We start from the raw sequence: 22,106 nt of genomic DNA, 5'->3' as shown, positions 1-22,106 counted from the left end.
TATATATATATATATATATAAATAAAAATAAGCAACAAGGTGATGTGCACAATTCTATCTTTATAGCATAATGTAAACCTGTTTTACAATTGGAATGAACATGGATACTGTTAACAAAACAATTTTTCATTTCGTTGTTTGCAGTTGTTTCATTTTTCACTTCCAATATAGTATTTACCTACTATTTTAGAAACGTATACCACGTATGAAACACACACACATACACACACATATGCTTATTTGAATGCATATATATATATGTGTATATATATATATACATATATATATAGTCAGTAACTTTCTCTTTATATTTGTGTGCGTGCATACATGCATGCATACACATACATGTACACAAACACACATAATAGGGAGTGTATGTTCATGAGTATATATACACAGAGAACGCAACACACATACACACACGTATATATATATACATGTACAAATACACATGTATGTGTATATATCTTTATATATATACCTGTATAAGTACATATGTATGTGTGTGCATATATATATGTGTGTGTGTGTGCATGCATTCATATATCTACATGCATACACCTATATATATATATGTGTGTCTGTGTGTGTGTGTGTGTGTGTCCGTGTGTGTGTGTGCACACACACCCACACACACAGATGTACAAGCTCCCTACCAAACAGTTGTTGCAACTCACACATTAACGACCTCACAGTTGTCTTAATTAACAGATCTTACATAACCCAAGAACAAACTACAAACAACAGACAAAGAGCAATATGGTCATCATGATCATGATCATGGTCACCACCACCACCAGCAATCAACAACAACAAGAACAACAACAATATACTAATGTAGTATTTCTGTTACAGCAAATTATAGAGGCTACCTTCCGTTCTCATCTTGTAACAGATGACAATAGTATTTGGAATGTAATGAAGCCAAACAGTTACTCCAGATACAACAAGCTGCTACCAGTGCTATGTATATGTATATGTGTTTACGTCCCTGTAACCTAGCGGCTCAACAAAAGAGACCAATAGAATAAGTACTGGGCTTACAAAGAACAAGTCCTGGGAACAATTTTTTCGACTAAAGGCGGTGCTCCAGCATGGCCACAGTCAAATGACTGAAACAAGTAAATGAATAAAAGAGTGCAACTCACTCCCTCTCTCAACACACACATCTGTGTGTGTGTGTGTGTGTGTGTGTGTGTATGTAGTTGAAATTTACAGAAAAACAAACGATGAAGACAGGTGTATGAAAAACAAGAAGGTGTATTAGATTTACGCTTGGGAAGGTGAGGAAGTCTTTTACGTTTCGAGCCTACACTCTTCACCAGAAAGGAATATGAGGAAATAAACGGAGAGAGAATAAAAAAAACTTTTGGATTTAGCGTAGTTGGACAAAGGTAGTTGGACAGGAGAGCTAGGAAGAAGGGGAGATAATAAAGTACTGGTGATCCCAAAACAAAGGCACGCGTGCGTGTGTGTATGTGAGAGTGTGTAAGTGTGTGTGTATGTGGGTAGGGGCTGGTGACTTTGACAAGAGTCAGTGATATGATAGGGATGATGATGGGTGCCAGTAAGGATGGTGGAGTTGGAGAGGTAGGTGCAAGATCGGCAGTGTGGGTGGGGGCAGGGGAGCGAGCCAAGTTGGGAGGTGGGGTTAGGGTAGAAACTGTGGACCTGGAGGTCACGTAGGTTGTGGGCTCATTTGAAAGAGGGAAGAGGTAGGTTGGAGAAGATGTGTGAAGTGGAGGGGTTTGGACTGGAGTCGTCAGAAGGCTCAAAGAACGGTGCATTGGGGTAGGGTGGAGGGGTGGTAGGTGAAGGGAAATGGGAAACGGGCAACGGCAGGGCGGGTGCAAGGAGAGAGAGCAGAGGCACGGTCCATGGAACGTGCTCTGGCAAGGGATGTGTGGATAGTGTCGAGAGGATATCCAGGAAGGATGAAGTGGCGAGCCATAAGTTGAGACTGAGTCTCAAAGTCATGGCTGTCACTGCAGAGCCTGCGTAGACGGAGGAATTGGGAATAGGGGATGGAGAGCTTTGCGTGTTTAGGTTGGGAGGAGGAGAAGTTGAGGTATAAGTGTGAGTTGGTGTGTTTGTAGTGGATGGAGGTAGTGAGAGCAGAGTTGTGTATGTTGGCCGAAATGTCAAGAAAGGCGATGGAAATGTTGGAAATAGTGCAGGAGAATTCGAGGGCAGAATGGAAAGATTTGACAAAAGAGAGGAAGGAGTCTATTGTTCGCGGGAGAGCGAGGTCGCACCGATACAGTCATCAATATAATGACCACATAGTTCGGGAATGGGATCAGTGAATCTTGAAAATATTTGGGCTTCAATGTAGCTAATGAACAGGTTTGCACAGTTGGGAGCCATTCTTGTTCCCATGGCCACTCCCAAGATCTGCTGGTAAAACTCCCTCGTGAACGAGAAGCAGTTGAGGGAGAGAACAAGTTTGGCCAGACAAAGAAGTGTGGCCGTGTCAAGTTGGGGGTTGGGTCAAAGGTCTAGGAAGTGTTTGAGGGCAAGAAGTCCGTTGTGTGGGATCACCGTTTATAGACTCTTGATATCAAGAGTGAAGAGAAGTTTAGAGGGGCCAGGAAGAAGAGGAGTCATTAGAGGAGCAAGGATAAGGTGAAGGTATTTCGAGATCAGTTCCGTGGGGCTGTTAGAGGCAGAGACGTTGGGGTGGCCAGGGTTGTTGGGCTTGTGGATTTTGGGAAGGAAATAAATGCTAGGGGTGCGAGGAGTGCAGACAATGAGATTGGAGGCAGTGGGAGAGAGACAGAAGGGGGGGATGAGGTCATGGATCGTGGAGGACAGTATGTTGGTGGCTAGGCATGGGGTTCAAGGGCAGAAGGCAATAGAAGGAGGTGTCTTGAAGTTGGAGAGCTTCAGCCTTGTAGGGGTCTGCGCACTACACCACCACAGTTGTGCAACATCTTAAATAACAATAAAATGATAACGATAAGGACAGTATTTACATTGGGAAATATATAAACACTACAAAATTGCCACTCTTACTAACTAGTATGAACATCATCTTGAGCCAGTTGTTGAAGGTAAAAATCTCACCATACTCTGGGATTTTCTAGTCAACATTGACAGGACGATCCAGGCTAATCAACCAGACATAATTATTAAAGACAAGGAAACTAATAGATGTAATTAATAAAAATATATCTGTAAGGGAATTTGACAAACTTAGTAAATATAAGGACCTGTAAACTGAAATCCAAATGATGTAGCATCTTAAAACAAAATCTGCTCCTGTAAATGTAGGTGCCCTAGGTATGATAAAAAAAAAGAGATGTCAGAAACATCTAGACAACATCCCAGGAGAGCCATGGCTCAAAGAAATCCAAAAGAATGTGCTGACAAGTACTGCTACATCCTTAGAAAAACCCTATCAGTTTAAATGTTTGTGTTGTATTATATGGAGGTATTTCACTACTGCTTTTCCACTTTCCCTCCCCAACCTTTCAGTTACACTGTAACATTTATTAACTTTCACCTACCCTAAGGCACTGGGTGTGTCTCAGAAAGTAATTGCAACAAACATGCACATTAAAAGTAAATAATAATAATAATATTAATAATAATAATAATAAAAAAAAAAAAAAAAAAAATAATGATAATAATAATAATAATAATAATAATAGTAATAATAATAATAATAATCCTTTCTAGAATAAGTACAAGGCTTGGAAATTGAGGGTGGGGGATAGTCAATCACACCAACCCCTGTACTTGACTGATGCTTAATTCATCAACCCTGAAAGGATGAAACGCAAAGTCAACCTTGGCAGAATTTGAACTCAGAACAGTTCTGCCAGCTCGCCACTATAATAATAATAATAATAATAATAATAAAAATAATAATAATGGTTCAAGGTTTAAAATTTTGGCACAAGGTCAGCAATCTTGGGGGAGGGATTAAGTCAATTAAACCAACCCCAGTATTTAACTGGTATTTATTTTATCAGGAGGATGAAAGGCAAAGTCAACCTTGACAGAATTTGAACTCAGAACACAAAGACAGGCAAAATGCCGCTAAGTATTTTCTCCAACATGCTAACAATTGTGACAGGTGGCGCCACCTTAAAACACATTAAATAATAATACATACCTCACATATATGCACACACACATTTTAACTGCAATAGATATCTTATATAAATGTATGCACACATACGCATACATACACACATACTTTAGCATAATAATATTCTATGTATCACATACGCCCACAGAAAGAGAAAAACAGAGTGGGTGGGAGACAGAAAGAGAAAGCAGGAATGTGGAGATAGGGAGATGCATGTGTGTGTATGTGTGTGTGTGTGTATGCGTCAGAGAGAGAGAGAGAGAGAGAGACAGAGATGAATAAATCAGCAAGTGTCTAGCCCCAGAAGTTAATAAGAAGTAATGAAACCTCAGAGTGTCTCTATCTATGATTAAATCACAATTGATGAACAACAACCAGGGAGAAGAAACAAAACAAAAACAACACAAACAACAACAAAGAAACATAAACGTAAACACAATCCAATTATTTCCATTGATAAATTTAAAACATTAGAGACAAACAGGAATAAAAGAGGAATAAAAGTTGCTTAAATACAAACAAATACATAAGAATAATAATTTGTATTTTGAAAAAAAAAATTTATACAAATTCATAAAAATAAAATATTAAAATATCAAATATAAAAGATTGATTCCTGATAAAACTGACATTATGTTATTGTAGCATCCCTTAAATGTCTTTTATTATTAACAATTAAAATACTTGATATTGTGATCATCCACACCGAATGATACCAAAAGTCTAGTAATGTCATTATTTCTACAGACTTGGTTAAGTTTTAACATAAACACATTAATTCTTTGTTTCCCATTTATGGCTTCTGTCATTTTTAAATATTAAATAGTCAGTCGTTAAGGTTTTCATCAATTAATAATTCCCACCAACAGGTTTTTTGTTTTGGTTTTTTTTTTTTGGCTGTTCTCATTTTTTCTTTTTGTTTTGTTTTGTTCTGTCCTCCTCTCTGCTTCTGGAATTTAAACATTTGTGAACTTTTCTTGTAGCTTGACATATTAATGAAGGTATGTCCACTGCAGCCAATGGATATATATATATATATAGATATATAGTATAATGCTCGGGAATAGAGAACGTCTTTAACGTTTCAAGCCTATGCTCTTCAACAGAAAGGAACACAGAAAGATATATATATATATACACACACACACAGTCCGCCCAAAAATGTATACACACTTCAGGAAAGGAAAATTCTGTATAAATATTTAACTTGTATTACTATTTCTATAAATATAAATACCACTTTCGATGTTTTATCAAATTGCAATAATACTGAATAAAAATATTTATACAGATTTCTCCTTTCCTGAAGCATGTATGCATTTTATGCTCAAGGACATAATGTGTCACCAGGAATTGAACTCACGACCTTACGATCGTGAGCCAAATACCCTAACCACTAAGCCACACACCTTCTCACACACACACACATGAAGAAAGTGAGAAATAGAAACAACAAGAAACTGCAAATGAAATCCGAGAAAAAAGTAATAAAAGAAGTGAAAATAATTACCCAACATTTTCTTCTTTGAGGTGCGGATAAAGTTCTGCTGGTCCACTGCCTTCGTGTTCCACTCGACCAACAAATTCCTCATGCATTTTGGACTGTGTTGAATTCAAGCAGTTGGTCCACATTGCAAGGAAGTTCGGGGTATCAGCTAATGGAAAAAAACCCCACAAAATAAAGCAAGAAAGATAAAAAGAAATTAAATAAAACTAAAACATTTCCGTATGTGTATTTGGTGTGCAAGATTCTTGATGTGGATACTTTATTTATGGATTAACAAAGCTACCATTGGTTTCATGCCAGGAGGAGTCTCAGCAATTATCAAGCCTGCCACATGGGACATTGGTATTTATCTCCATCTTGAGTGAAAACCAAGATGGAGACAAGTACCAACGTTCCATGTGCCCAACACCAATGAGGTGTTTAGCACTCATTCTCACTGTATGATGTTAGTGTGCATATATATATATATATATATATATATATATATATATATATATATATATATATATATATATATACATATATCCAGTGGGTTTCTTTCAGTTTCTATCTACCAAATTCATTCACAAGGCTTTGGTCAGCCTGGAGCTATGCTCACAGTAGTCCGTCTGGAGCTATGTTCAATGCCACACAGTGTATGTGTATTAAACATGATTCATCATCATTTTGAATCATCATGATTCAACACCTGATCCATCATCATCATCCTTTAACGTCTGTTTTCCATGCTGGCATGGGTTGGACAGTTTGACCAGAGTTGACAAGCAGGAGTGCTGCACCAAGTTCCAGTCTGATTTGGTCTGGTCTCTGCCAACCAGTTTACTGAGTGTGCTGGGTGCTTGTTATATCCTTACACTTCCAATATCGCAGTATGGTTGATATCATCAACAATAGATATAGAATATACTGTAACAGTGTTATAACAATACAAAATAGAAACAGTGACAATAACAAAGATGTAACGAACCAACAATCAATATTTCCAACACACTAACTCGAACTGTAAACTGTTACCTGGACTTCAAAGACCAAACTACAAACTACTGACTACATCCGACCGCTACTATTTATATATAGCGGTCTCGTCTATTCTCATCTGAGAGTGTCGTACTCTCATACAACATCTCACCTTTTGAGATTTTGAGTTTCAAAGGAATAAAGAAATTTTATTATAACTTTTTAGTATCTTTTTCACTTGGGCCTTATCTCAAGGTGTCCGGTCTGCTTCCGTTTTTTTCATGCTGGTTCTATGGGACTGCATTACTTTCGGTGTTGGGACATCAAATACATTAAAAAAATACTTCCATAGGAATTTCTCTCTGTTCTTTGGTATGTCTCCTTTTTAGCTGATTTATGTGTCTCATGTTCCCAACATGATCCTTTAATTAGATACATCATACTTCCTAGTTTTTTTGGTTACAAGGTCATCCTCCCAGCCTTCTTTACCATTTTTTTGTAGGTTTTAAAATGCACTTTACTCCTACTTCAAAATATTTCGTCATATCTTTCATATTTCCTTTACATCCTTTTTTCTCTGGCAATAACTTATCAAAAAGCGATTTTATTCTTTACACAACATCAACTCGGCAGGTGATTTTCCCGAATTTGAATTTGGATTGGGGGTCACTCTATATACTCTTAAGAATTTTGTTGGTGCTTCTACTTCTACTGTGGAGGATGGGTCTTCTTAAATACAGCTAGGCACGAGAAAAACCAGATACCTGCAGTGGATTTTGAACTCAGTACCTATGGATTTGATAAATAAGTAAAGACCCTTGGTCATGAATGACCATGGGATTGCACCTAAAAAGTTACCCTCCCAGACACAAGTCCGGACAAAGTTGTTTTTGTGAAAGACCAGCAATTGCCCATGCCTACCAGCCTCCCCTTCTCCATGTCACCGATGTTATCCAACGGTAAGGCAAAGACTGATACAGCTTAGCACTAGAGATGTTGCAACTCATTTCTACAAAGGCACATGGCCCAGTGGTTAGAGTGCCAGGTTCACAATCATCAGATAGTGAGTTCGATTCCTGGACTGGGCAGTGTGTTGTCTTCTTGGTAAAGAACAGAATAACAAAACATGGCACAGTGCCACACCCATTGTCTGACATCATGCCAAACCCCTGGTCACATCACAGACCCAGGACCTTGTCTACAATGCCAATGCTATTGGCAATTCTGTTTATGAAGCATGTCACTTAATCATACATTAATTATGCATTTCTTGCAGCAGTTAATTGTTAATTAACAATTTCATGTCAGCCCTCCTCACTACCTCTCTACCTATCTGCCTACATCCATCTTCCCAGCTTCCACCCTTTCTTTCTTTCTTTCTTTCTTTCTTTCTTTCTTTCTTTCTTTCTTTCTTTCTTTCTTTCTCCCCTCTCTTTCTTCGATTCTCTGTTCTTTTCTCTCCTCACAACATTTCCACAAGCTGCAACAGCACCTTGCCTTACTGCTGCTATCATACCATCATTACAAATACTACTACTGCTGTCACTACCACCACCACAACTAACATTGCTACCACTACCCCCACCATGTGTGTTTATACTTTTATTCTTTTAGTCGTTTCAGTCGTTTGACTGGCCATGCTGAAGCACTGCCTCAGTCGAACAAATCAGCCCCAGGACTTATTATTTGTAAGCCTAGTACTTTTTCTATTGGTTTCTTTTGTGAAACTGCTAAGTTTCGGGGACTTAAACACACCAACACCGATTGTTGAGCAACGGTGGAGGGGACAAACATGAACACACACACATATGTATATACAACAGGCTTCTTTTAGTTTCCATCTACCAAATCCACTCATAAGACTTTGGTCAGCCTAAGGCTATAGTAGAAGACACTTGCCCAAGGCGCCATGCAGTGGGACTGAACTCAGAACCATAACTCTGGCATTTTACTGATGTATTCATCATCATCATCATCATCATTTTAAGTCTGTTTTCCATGCTGGCATGGGTTGGACTGTTTGATTGAAAACTGGTAAGATGGGGAGCTGCACAAGGTTCCAATCTAAATGAGCATGGTCTCTACAGCTGGATGCCCTTCCTAACACCGAACACTCCAAGAGGATAGTGGGTGCTTTTTACATGTCACTAGCATGGGTGCCAGTTACGTAACGCTGGCATTGGCCACACCTATGATCGCAACTTAAAGGGTCTTTTCAAGCACGGTATATCACCAAAGTTCTTGGTCCCTAATCACTACCTCCGTGAGGGTCAACATTTAAAGAGTGCCTTTTAAGTGACACTGGCATCAGCAACAACTATGATTTCACTTGGTTAGACAGGTTTTCTCAAGCATGGCATATCGCCCAACGTTTGAAATAGAGCTATCTTATATGTTACTTCCTCTTGTCGCTTCTGCAAGTCTTTCTTCCTTCCCAGCCAAAGCACTAAGTTCTTCTATGAGTAACTGACTGATTGGCTGGTGGGTCCAGTACTTGCTCTAGATAATGCCAAGAATTCTACTAAAACATCTCATCTCAAACATCAATGATTCCATCTCAAAATATTTTTGCTTTTTATGTATGCACTTGTCTCACATCAATACAACACAATTGCAGATACCATAAACACTATTAGCAGTAAACATATCTTTTTTTTTTTCCCATGATGTCAGCTATGATAAATAATTTGTGACTTGAGCATTTGATGTATACACCTCTCTAAAACTAGATTAATATCAAGTTTTGGAATCAAACAAAGTATTATTTTGTTTGCCAAAGAGAAGATGGTTAAGTGACTTGATACATTTGAAGTTACTTGTATCTTTTTTAATAATAACATTTGATTGTAATCTACAAGATAATAGATCACAACATCACTACGTAGCTAATAAATTTGCTTTGGAACCACACAGTTCAGTGATTATTCCTACGATGGAACACGATTAGCTTGTGTCTTCACTAATAGTTATGAGCTCCCCAAATGCTCTGCAAGTAAAATTTGGTAAAGGGGAAACTGGAAGAAACCCACCATATCATCGTCATCGTCATCACCATCAACTCGTCTCTGATTTAATTTTTTGTCTTTTACTTGTTTCAGTCATTAGACTGCAGCCATGCTGGGGCACTGCCTTGAAGAATTTTTAATTGAATGAATTGACCGAAGTACTATTTTTCTTTTTGTTAAGCCAGGTACTTGTTTTATCAATCTCTTTTGCTGAACCACTAAGTAACATGAACATAAACACACTAACACCGGTTGTCTAGCCGTCATGGGGAAGAAACACAGACACAAAGGCCATACACACATAGATATATACATATTATATACAAGTATGTGACATTAGTAATACTTATACACATGCACACACACACACACACACACACAGAAGGATTTGTTTTGAGGTTTGAAAATGCATCTGAATCTAAAAAACATGTAGTCATTTTTGAATAGATTTATTCACACACCAAACTAGTTTTGACAATTTTTTGATCACTGCTACACACACACACACACACACACACACACACACACACATATATATATGAAAGAGGTTTCGGAAGAGTTGAAAGTTACAAAGTAAAAATTGGACAAACATGTTTAAACCATCAAACGTTCAAATGTCCACAGAAATTTCAATGACTTTCCTAGAGATAAATAGTGATATCAACGTAAATGTACGGCAAAAACTATAACAAATGTACATTACTGAAAGTTCAGTCACACTGAGTTTTTATCAAAAAAAAGTGGAAAAGAAAGACAAAAAGGTGAGGAGAAAGAAGAAAAAACGGTTTCTTTTACAATTTCTCTGGTGGTGCCTGTAGTTCTGCTGTAGTTCTGCTTTCAATTTCAATGGGAAGAGCCGTTTTAACGATGCGTCCTACCCAGCTCTTCGAAACGCCGGTGTTAAAACGGGGGTAGCTGATGAAGGAGAATGTTCTCTATGTGGCTTGTGTGTTTTCTCGTGTACATTTTGTTTGCAATGCCCTGTACCCAGATATGCACCTATACATACAGGTGGATGTCGGTATGCACATACCTGTACGCATATATGCATATACTCATTTACTATTTGTTTTTACATGACCGAACGCAGCGTCACCAATCTGTAAGTATATATATATATATATATATACACACAAACGCGTGGGAAGAACCATTTTAACGATGCGTACTGCCTTAATTCTTCGAAACGCCGGAGTTTTAATGGTGGCAGCTGATGAAGGGGACATTTCTATGTGGCCTGCTTGTTTGTTGCACCTTGTTTACCATTTTGTCCATGTTCTTTTGCCACGTCATGTACCCAGTTATGTATCTATATGTACATGTAGATGAACGTATATACATACACGTACATATATATGCATATACTCATATATTGTTTGTATCACGACAGAACGCACGCGTTACCTTTATACAGTAAGTTTTAACTATTTTTCTAACGCGACTCTCTCTATTTCTATCTCCCCCTTTCATTCTTCCCTCTACTGTTCTTCGCCTCTACCTGTCACTACTATCTCTCTCTCTCTCTATCTCTTGTTACTCGTCCTTCGCCTCTCACCCTCACTACTACTATCTATCTTTCTCTCTCTCTACCTCTCGTTGCTCACTTTTATTCTACTTCCTCCCCTTCTTTTCCCTCTGCTACTCTTTCTCCTCACACAGCCTTGGTCACGTGTGTCCGGCTGCTATTTCTTTTCGTTCTTGGAATCACCAAGCTCGCACGTACTTCTTTGCCCTTCCTGTACGTGCTTCACAGCGTTCAATACATACACACTACGCGTCTGGCTGTACAGCCTTTTTGTTTGTTTATTTCACCGTTTTGTTTTCCTGTCTTGTTTTCCGTCCGCCACTACCCTCCACGAAAACAATTTAATTTGTGTTCGTGGGAAGAACCATTTTAACGATGCGTATTGCCTTAATTCTTCAAAACGCCGGAGTTTTAATGGTGGCAGCTGATGAAGGGGATGTTTCTATGTGGCCTGCTTGTTTGTTGCACTTTGTTTACCATTTTGTCCATGTTCTTTTGCCAAGTCATGTACCCAGTTATGTATCTATATGTACATGTAGATGAACGTATATACATACACGTACATATATATGCATATACTCATATATTGTTTGTGTATATATATATATATATATATATATATATACACACACACACACACATATATATATATAGAGAGAGAGAGGAGTGGCTGTGGTGAGAAGCTTGCTTCCCAACCACATGGTTCCGGGTTCAATCCTGCTGCGTGTCTTCTACTATAGCCTCAGGCCAACCACTTGTGAGTGGATTTGGTAGACGGAAACTGAAAGAAACCCGTCATGTGTATATATATATATATATATATATATATATATATATATATGTATGTATGTATGTATGTATGTATTTCTGTCCGTGTTTGTTCCCCCACCATCACTTGACAACAGATGTTAGTGTGTTTACATCCCCGTCACTTAGCAGTTTGGCAAAAAGAGGCCAATAGAATAAGTAATAGGCTTACAAAGAATAAGTCCTAGGGTTGGTTTGTTCAACTAAGGGCAGTGCTCTAGCATGGCCACAGTCAAATGACTGAAATAAGTAAAAGAATAAAAGAATATATACAATGGGCTTCTTTCAGTTTCCATGTACCAAATCCAAGCACAAGGCTTTAGTCAGCCTAGGGCTACAGTACAAGATGCCCAAATTGCTACAATGTAGGACTGAACCATGTGATTGAGAAGCTTGCTTTTTAATCACATAGCCATGCCACACACTTCTGAATGTGTGTCTGTGTGTCACTGACCTGATATGTGCTCACTAATCGTAAACAAAAGTAACCATCATAAAAACGGTGTTGTTTGTTTGCCATCTTCTGTGAAAACATGTCCTGCTATTGAGCCGTTCATTGTTTGAAGAATTAGAAGAAATATGACCTGACTTGGAAACGGTAAGAGTTAACAAGAGCATTTGGCTACAGAATGTAAAACATTCTGTGACTATTTGACTTTGGAGGCGACAAGGGACGCTGTGGCATATCAACACACACACACACACGCCAGCATATAGGTATGTATACATACATTGAGGTTATTGCCATACAGTGGAACTGAATCTGAAACCATATAGCTACAAGGTGGACTTAGCCACATAGTCATATCTGCACCTATACACACACATACACACAGAAATACACATACATAAACATATATAAAACACACACATATATATACACACACACATATGCACACATACATACAAATATAAACACACACACATATATATATATACCCATACACATACATATATATATATACACACATACATATACACACGTGCTCCCCTATACAATACAAAACGCTAACAAAAACAAAACAAATTTCATGCTAATGCATAATCTGAAGAGATTTAAATTGAATTCTAACCTCTGTTTGTATGCGTGTAGAATTGTGTGCACGCACGTGTGTGTGTGTGTATGCTGTGTGTGTCTGGGTGAATGTGTGTGTGGGTGTGTTATAACAAATTTTAATTTGTTATTAATTTATTATTACGCCTGTTGTTCATTACCATCATCATCACTATCACCAATCCTCCTACTACCACCACCACCACCACCATTACTATCGTCATCAACATCATCATCACCACCATTACTATCGTCATCAACATCATCATCACCACTCCCACCAGTATCAGCTTTATTCAGCATCGTCATTGTCATCACCACCATCACTATCATAATCATTGTTGCCATCTTCATCATTGTCAACATCATCATCATCGTCGTCATGACCTTTTATCATCATCATCATTGTCAACATCATTACCATACTCACTACGATAATTGTAATCACATCATCTTCTTCATCATCATCATCATCATCATCTCTATAATCACCAACATCATTGTAATCATTACACCCCCATATCACCATCACCCCCCACCCCCAGCACCACTGTTGTCATCTTTGTTGGTGAAGCTTGTTGATGTCGTTTGGATCTGTCTTTGCATCTTAGATTCGTTGTTTGTGTTGTTGTTGTTGTTGTTCAGGCTGTGTTTATGTTTCAGATTCTCTCCTGCCACTGCACTTGCTGTTGTTGTTGCAGTTGTTGCATTTTGTGTCAGTAATGCCTTAACGCCTTGTTATGGCTTAAACCAGAAATGCAATCCGCTTAGAGCAACAAATGGGAGTGGCGGGGGGGGGGGGCAGAGCAAATAACAACAGAGGATGATGGTGATGATGATGATGATGATGAGAACAAGAAGAATGGAGAAGGAGGAGGAGGAGAATGAAGAAGGAGGAGGAGGAGAATGGAGAAGAAGAAGGAGGAGGAGGAGAAGAAGAAGAAGAATGAAGAAGAAGAAGAAGAAGGAGGAGGAGAAGAAGAAGAAGAAGAATGAAGGAGGAGGAGAAGAAGAAGAAGAAGAAGGAGGAGGCGGAGAAGAAGAAGAATGAAGAATATGAAGAAGGAGGAGGAGGAGGAAGAAGAACAACAACAACAAGGAGGATGATGATAATAATAATGATGGTAGTAATGATAATAACAGTGATGATGATGATGATGATTAGCAACAAAAAACACTAAATGCAAAATAATCCTCAAAGAAATGAAAGAGAGAAATTTACAAAAGTAAATAAATAAAAAGTTAAAAGAAGAGGGAGGAGGGAGTGTGGAATGAGAGATTGCAGCTGTTTAGTTGACACCTCCAGGTGACATTATTCACCACTTCGTTTCTCACTCACCTTTTCCCCCATGGTGCTGTCATTCGCTACTGTAAAAAGCAAACAAATGTAACTATAAAAGGAAACAACTTGCTTGGTGTTGTTGTTGTTGTTGAGCTTAGTGTGTGATGGTGTTGTTGTTGTAGTTGGTGACGGTGGTGGTGATGGTGGTGGTGGTGGTGAATCCTGCTTTAGTGGTGCTGGTGGCAGTAGTTGATGTGTTGGTGGTGGTAGTAGTAGTTCCCAGTGGTGGTGGTAGTAGTAGTTCCCAGTGGTGGTGGTCCTGGTAGTGTTGGTGCCTGGTGGCATTGGTCGTGGTGGTGGTGGTGGTGGTAGCCGTGGTATAATTAATGGCAGTGAGCAGAGTGATGATGGCAGTCAGTAAAAGTGGTGGTGGAGGAAGAGGAGGGGGAGGTGGTAGTGGTGATGGTGGTGGTGGTGGTAGTAGTAGTAGCAGCAAATGGCAGTATTGAATGAAGCTAAGAAAAAAAACTCAATCGCTCAAGTTACTTGTTAAGTGGATTAGTGTGAGCTTTAGTCTGATGCCTGCATACAGAAATGATATGAAGCTGTTCCTAGGCAACACAGGTATCAGACCACTGCTACACATGCTACACATACTACTACTACTACTACTACTACTTCCGTTATAGGAAGTTAATTAAAATTCTGAATGTTTCAGATATGTTATTGTTAATAAGACTTTCACTTCTCAGACTATTTTTCTCTCAGAGACAACATATTTTTTGTAATGACTACATTAGTCACGGGCGTGGTTGCATGGCAAGAAGGCTGTGGTAGAAGACACTTGGTCAATGTGTCATGCAGTGGGACTGAACCTGGAACCATGTAGTTGGGAAACAAACTTCTAACCACAGAGCCATGCCTTTTTTCTCAGTTGGTCATGCTTGGGAATCCAGAAGGAAAGAGTAATAATGGTTGCTTCTGATAGGACCCCATGAAGAGAATGCCTGAGAACTCCCTCTACCCCCTCCATGGGCTTCCCAGGAGTAGGAGGCAGAGAAGCCGAATGGATGGATGGATGGATGGATGGATGGATGGAACTACATCTTTATAACTTTTCAAATGTTTTGATCTCTGATCATCATCAGAATGTTTTATTCCTAGACAACTGCATAGTAAAGAGCAGATTTCACCCCCAAAATTTAGGGAAGTTTTTTTTTAAAGCCATAATAACCAATAGGTTTTACTTACTGCTTGGTCTACCGAATGTGTCTTCAGAACCTGTCTTTTTGATCTTATGAGAGGTGGCTTCCAGTTTAGAACTCGATCCGTAGTTCATCTCCTGTCTTTCTCTTTCAGTCATTTTCTGGAACCTAGCAGCAGAAATAGAAAGAAAACTGTAACATAACCTTAACTCATTAACATTCAGATTACTCTGTCAAATGTAATGCTTATTTATTCACAATGGTTTGAATTAATTATGCATTATCTTGTGGCTTTGAGAATTCAATGACGTGATTGTCTATTTTTTAGAATGACATAGTACGATATGTGCAAGAGACCAGATCTGTCCAGTTTGAACATAAGAGAGGGAGAATATTTAGGCCAAATATGCTCAGTATAAATGGTAAAAGGTTAACTCATTTTTTGACTTGTAATTCTTTAAAATATCTTCATAAATCCACCAATGGTAGAACTAAGAAATATGGTAAAACTAATAAGAAGCTTTTCCTTTTTTAGAAAGGTATAGGGCATAGAATGACAGGAATGATAGAAGATGGGTGGTAGAGAAGGTAGAGGCTGAGTGATAAAATTGGTAGAAGTGGTAGAAAGTGAGTGATAGATTCAGAAGCTGAGAAGAAGAATAAAACCTGGATGTTAAAACTATTAGGAGTTGAGTATTAAAACTGGTGTAATTTGAATGGTGAAATTGGTAGAAGTTGAATGGAAGGATTGATAGAAAGTGAGTGATAGATTTAGAGTAGTGGAATGCATAAAAAATGAGTGGTGAAATTGTTATAATGTGAATACAAGAGGAAGAATTTGAGTGATAGAATTTGGTAGAAATTAAGTGGTAGAATCAGAAGTAGAATCGAGTTATAAATTGGATGAACAATAGGATTAGTAGAAGCTGAGCAGTAAACTGGAATGATTTGAATGGTAGACTAGATAGAAGTTGAATGATAGAAGTGGTAGCAATTACATGGTAAAATTGCAGTGATAAAGCTAGTGATTAAGCAACAGAATTGGTAAGAAGGGGTACCCAAAAGAAACTGGAATTTTGCGATATTATGTTATTGACTTAGTTTTATATATTTACACTTTTATCACCTTCAAAGTATTCTCCATTTGAAGCAATGCATCGGTCCAGATGCATTTTCCATTGTTTGAAGCAGTCCTGGAACTCTTGCGAAGTGATCCCTTTTAATGCTGCCATCATTGTTTTCTTCACCTCTTCCACATATACAAATTCCAAAGTACCAGCTTTCATCGCCAGTGATGACCTCCGAAGAAAGGTCTGGATTAACTTCCAACAGTTCTTTCAGTTAACGACAAGCATTCAGTTATGACAGCTTTTGATCTTCCGTGTGCAAGTGAGACACAAATTTTGCTGCAACTTTTCTCATTCACAATTCCTTGCTCAAAATTCGAGCTCCAGGACACAACAGACATATCAACAAATTGGTCAATTGTTTGGTGATGGTCCTCCAGGATCAGTTTATGAATTTTCATGATGTTTCCATTCGTTCAGGAGGTCGACAGTTGCCCTAAACAAGGTTGGTCTTCAAGTGACAAGTGGCCATTCCTAAAGTGTGAAAAACCACTTATAAACCTGTGTTTTACTCATGGCAGCATCCATGTAAGCTGTTTGAAGTATGTCAACTGTTTTGACTGTCGTTTGCCCCAGCAGAAAACAGAATTTCATGGAAGCACACTGTTCCTCCGTTTCAGCCATCGCAAAAATCGATGAACAGGGAAAAGCACTGCAAAACTAAGATGTAGCACATGATGCCTGAGGGTCATATCAAGTGGCTTCTAGCAGTGGAAGCCTGAACTACAATGGGCATGTCCCACAGAGAATGCTCCCGTTTACTTTTGGGTACCCCACCTCACAGAAACTGAATTGTAAAACAGCAGAAGTGGTAAAACCGGCAGAAGTTGAGTGATAACACTGAATGCTGGGTGGTAGAATTGGTAGATGATAAGTGGTATAATTGGCAGAAATCGAGGAGAGGATACACAGAAGTGAAGCCATAATAGTTGTGTGGTAGAGGTGCCATGATAGAATTAGAGCATAAAACCAAACTGACTTTACAGTCAGCATTATTGGTTATCCCAAGGTGATGAGCTGGCAGAATCATTATCACACAGGACAAAATGCATTTTGTCCATCTTTACACTCTGAGTTCAAACTCTGCTGAAGTCCACTCGGGCTTTCATCCTTCAGGATCAATAAAATAAGTACCAGTTGACCACTGGTGCCAATGTAATCAACTTAATTCATTCTCAAACTTGCTGGCCTAGCACCAAAGCTTGAAACCAATATTATCTGTTATCCTACCAGAACCAAACAATAAGTACCTGTCATATACTTGGGTTGGGGTTGATTCAATTGACTTCTTTTGTCTCAAGTAAAGCTGTGGCCTTTCTTATATTCTTTTCGTGGTTTCAGTCATTGAACTGTGGCCATGCTGGAGCTGGAGGCGATAAGTTCAAGGGTTTCATTGATCGTATTAATTCCAGCACTTATTACTAAGGCTGGGAGTTATTTTATCAATCTCTATTTGTCAAACCTCTATGTCAGGGGACATGAACAAACACACCTATACATACATATATAAAAGGATTCTCTACAGTTTCATTCAACCAAATTTCACCCTGCCTTTAAATTATAGATCTGCTCTATCAGGCATGACATAAGATTAAACAATAGTGTGTGTGTGTGCACGTGCATGCGTGTGTGTGGTTATCTTAGGCAAAGCCTTACAGTAACTGTGTAAAATGGTTGAATTGAGAATCATAAAGTGAATGACAAAATCAACACCAGTACTTTCAAGCCATATTTAGAAAATATTAGTTTATGTTTAACATACAGTGTCATGCACACAATATGTATGTGATGTATGTATGTATGTGTATGTATATATATATATATATATATATATATATAGCAATCATGTATATGTATATGTGCATCTAAGTTCTCGTGCTTACAGCACTCATTCATTCAAGCTGTTCTTGTCATATCACACCAAACATCCACACACAGAAATTACATTCATAACCCCCAACAAACATCTATTTCTACAAGCAACCAAGTTTCACAGCTAAATATGGAAGGAAGCATCCTCAGAGAGAAGCAAAGAAAGAATGAGGAACAAAATTACTCTCTCTCACTCTGTGTATGTGTGTGTGTGTGTGTGTATATATATAATAAAATAAATAATATAATTAATATAAATAATATATATATATATATATATATATATATATATATATATATATAAATAATATATATATAAATAATGTATATATATATATATATATATATATATATATATATAAATAATGTATATATATATATATATATATATATATATATATATATATATATATAAATAATGTATATATATATATATATATATATATATATATATATATATATATATATATATATGAATATCACGATATGTCAGTTGGTAAGATGTGGAAAATTCCAAATTATACCTCTGGGCAGTTTTCTGTGTATTAACTCACAAAAGATCACAGACAATGAACTACTAAAATGAAAATTAAGATTTCCACTTGCCAATGTAATTATTGAACCATAAAATTTGTATAAAATTTACAACTGAATTGCAAACATATTCTCGGAGTAATTGACTTAGCAAAGAGATAGATGAAGCAAGATAACTCTAGAGACTATATATGTGTCAAACTCCAGCACTGCATCATTTAATTATTGAATCAGTTCTGATCTCATTTGAAATGTCTCCACACAGAAAACAGAAAGTACATCCATAATTCCTGATGGATATCTAGTTTCATAAGCAAACCAATTTTTAGAGCTGAAATTAGAATATAATTTTTGTTGTGTGTTGCTTATGCTGTAATTCAGCATGCAGAGAAACACACACACACACACACACACACACACACACACACACACACACACACACACACAGAGTATTATTGTAATTTTACTTCCATCTTCTATGCTGGTAAGTGTTGAATGGTTTGAGATGAGCTAGTAAGCCTGGACACTGTGCCAAACTTCCCTCTCTGCTTTTTACAACTAGATATCCCTCTTAACATCAACACTTTACAAAGTGGATGAGGTGCCTGACACCTGCTTCTGCCCCTCTACCGTAGTTTAACCTCACATTACCTGGCTCAAAGTCACCTCTTTCAATACCACTCTCCTTCTCAGATGAGGGATCTTTGTCCTCCAAGTTATGTGATGACCTTACAAATGCTGGTGCCACATAAAATGCAGCCAGTTCACTCTATAAAGTGATTGGCATTAGAAACGGTATCCAGCCATAAAAACCATACAAAAAGAGACCTTGCTGGTGCCAAGTAAATGGCACCCAGATCCCCCTATTTAAAGTTAATGTTAAAGGGTAACCACTTGTGTGTGTGTGTATATCTATCTATCTATCTATCTATCTATTATATATATATATATATATATATATATATAAAGAGAGAGAGAGAGAGAGTGCCAATAGTACTCTTAGAATATATTTTCAGTTCCACTGTAACGACTTGCAAACAGACTGCTTGCAAAAGAGTTGTCAATTGACAGTTCTATATACCAAACACCAGTGGGTTTCAGAGGCCAACAGTTAAGCTTACACACCATTCTGGTGCTACAACTATATATATATATATATATATATATATATATATACTCATACAGACATAGGGTAAAAATTAATAATTAATTGATAATTAGTAATATTTTTACCAAGTAGTTCGGTATGTTAAAAACCATAATCGGTAAATATATAAACACAATTTAAGATTTAAGGTTCAGCAAGTATTGCTTCACCACACACTAAAAAATAGAAATAGCAGCCAAAACTACTAATCAAGGTTGGGTAGATTCGTTATTTTTTCCTTTTTTGCTTTTGTAGTTTGCGAGTATTACTGTTTTTGAGAGTCATATTTCTATGCTATTTCTAATTTTCAGTGTATATATATATATATATATACATATATACATATTACACCAATAGTATTATCACAATGCATTTTCAATAACACACAAAATTTTATTCCCATTTTTATAGCAAGCTTCCATGCATAAATAAACTGAGAGAGATACATAAGTGATACACGGCAGTGAATTTACTGAATCATTAGAGCATAGGATAGCTTGTATTTCTGTATTTGTTCTGACTTTCTGCATCCTTAGTTCAAAGACAGTTGAGATCAAATTAGCCTTCTATCCTTTTGGGGGTTGATGAAAAGCCTGTTTTGAACTGGAGGCAATTCTTCTCTCTGTCTCTCTCTTTCTCTCTGGAAGAAATCAGCAATGATCCAACCCAAAGAAGAATAGACTCTGCCAAGGCATGGCATATATCAATCATAACAGTGCCCCTGCAACCACATCAGGAATTGAGCACTCAAAGACAAGGTAAGATACAGATCTATCACAAACACACAAGACCTGCAGAATATCCAAGTGCACATGCATTTATATGTATCAACTTTCACATAGAAGTGCAGACAAAAATAACATACATATACTTATATGCATACACACAAATACATGCACACGTATACACAAAAACATATTTACACATACACACACACACACACAATCGATCAAACACCACACATATGTATACACATAAATAAAAAATAAAATAATAAATGCGTCCTTTTAAAGACTAGCCAGGCTCATTGGCCCGGCTTCCCGGTTTCAATGGCGTATGTGTTCCCCAGCTGGACAGGATGCCAGTCCATCGCAGCGTTATTCGTTTTTGCCAGCTGAGTGAACTGGAGCAATGTGAAATGAAGTGTTTTGCTCAAGAACACAACGCGTCGCCTGGTCCAGGAATCGAAACCACAATCTTACGATCATGATGCTGACACCCTAACCACTAAGCTACGTGCCTCCACATACACATAAATACAGTGGATATATATATATATATATATATATATACACACACATACAGGCATACATATACATAAAAATATACACACAAAGACATAAAACTGGCGCTCCATCAGTTATGACGACAAATGTTACAGTTGATCCAATCAATGGAACAGCATGCTCACAAAATTAACATTCAAGTGGTTGAGCACTCCACAGACACACATACCCTTAACGTAGTTCTTCGCAAGATTCAGCACAACACAGGATGTGACAAGGTTGGCCCTTTTGTATTACAGGTGCAACTCATTTTTACCAGCTGAGTGGACTGGAGCAATGCTAAATGAAGTGTTTTGCTCAAGTGCATTCAGTGCATCCAGTCTGGAAACTGAACCCACAATCTAGTAACCACAAGTGCAACACTCTAATCACTAGGCCATGTGCCTAAAGGTGTATATACAGACATGCAGGAAGTAAATAGACACCTTTAATTTTCAACATTTCTGATCTAAGCATCCTAATATGTTTTCAGCAGTGTAGAATTTACAATGTAATTATTCTTTTTCATTCCAGGTGCCATTATATTAAACGTTTGCGAAGAGTAATCATGCCACGCACAAAAAATTCAACTGAACTTTTGAGATTTTCAAAGAGGTTGTATTGTTGGGCAGTTTGAGGCTATTCTTAGCCAGCAAAAAATTGCCGAAAATCTTCAAATTCCTCTTGCTACTGTTAATAGAATTATAGTGCAATTCAAAAGCC

General features: G+C 37.7%; 1 protein-coding gene across 2 annotated transcripts in view; it reads right to left on the bottom strand.

Annotated features, from left to right (window-relative positions):
* LOC106878832 (integrator complex subunit 13) overlaps nucleotides 1-22,106 on the bottom strand; it is a 246,781-nt gene that overhangs the window by 5,122 nt on the left and 219,553 nt on the right. For both annotated transcript variants that reach the window (XM_089342253.1, XM_089342254.1), the window contains 2 exons: nucleotides 15,485-15,606; nucleotides 5,607-5,751 (listed from right to left, as the gene is read on the bottom strand). In XM_089342253.1, coding sequence (XP_089198379.1) covers nucleotides 5,607-5,751; nucleotides 15,485-15,606 — 267 coding nt within the window. The remainder of the gene's footprint in view (nucleotides 1-5,606; nucleotides 5,752-15,484; nucleotides 15,607-22,106) is intronic.

The sequence above is a fragment of the Octopus bimaculoides genome, chromosome 25 (assembly GCF_046866305.1).
Source record: "Octopus bimaculoides isolate indiv1 chromosome 25, ASM4686630v1, whole genome shotgun sequence".
Lineage (NCBI taxonomy): Eukaryota > Metazoa > Mollusca > Cephalopoda > Octopoda > Octopodidae > Octopus > Octopus bimaculoides.
This window is presented reverse-complemented; position numbering and strand designations above follow the sequence as displayed.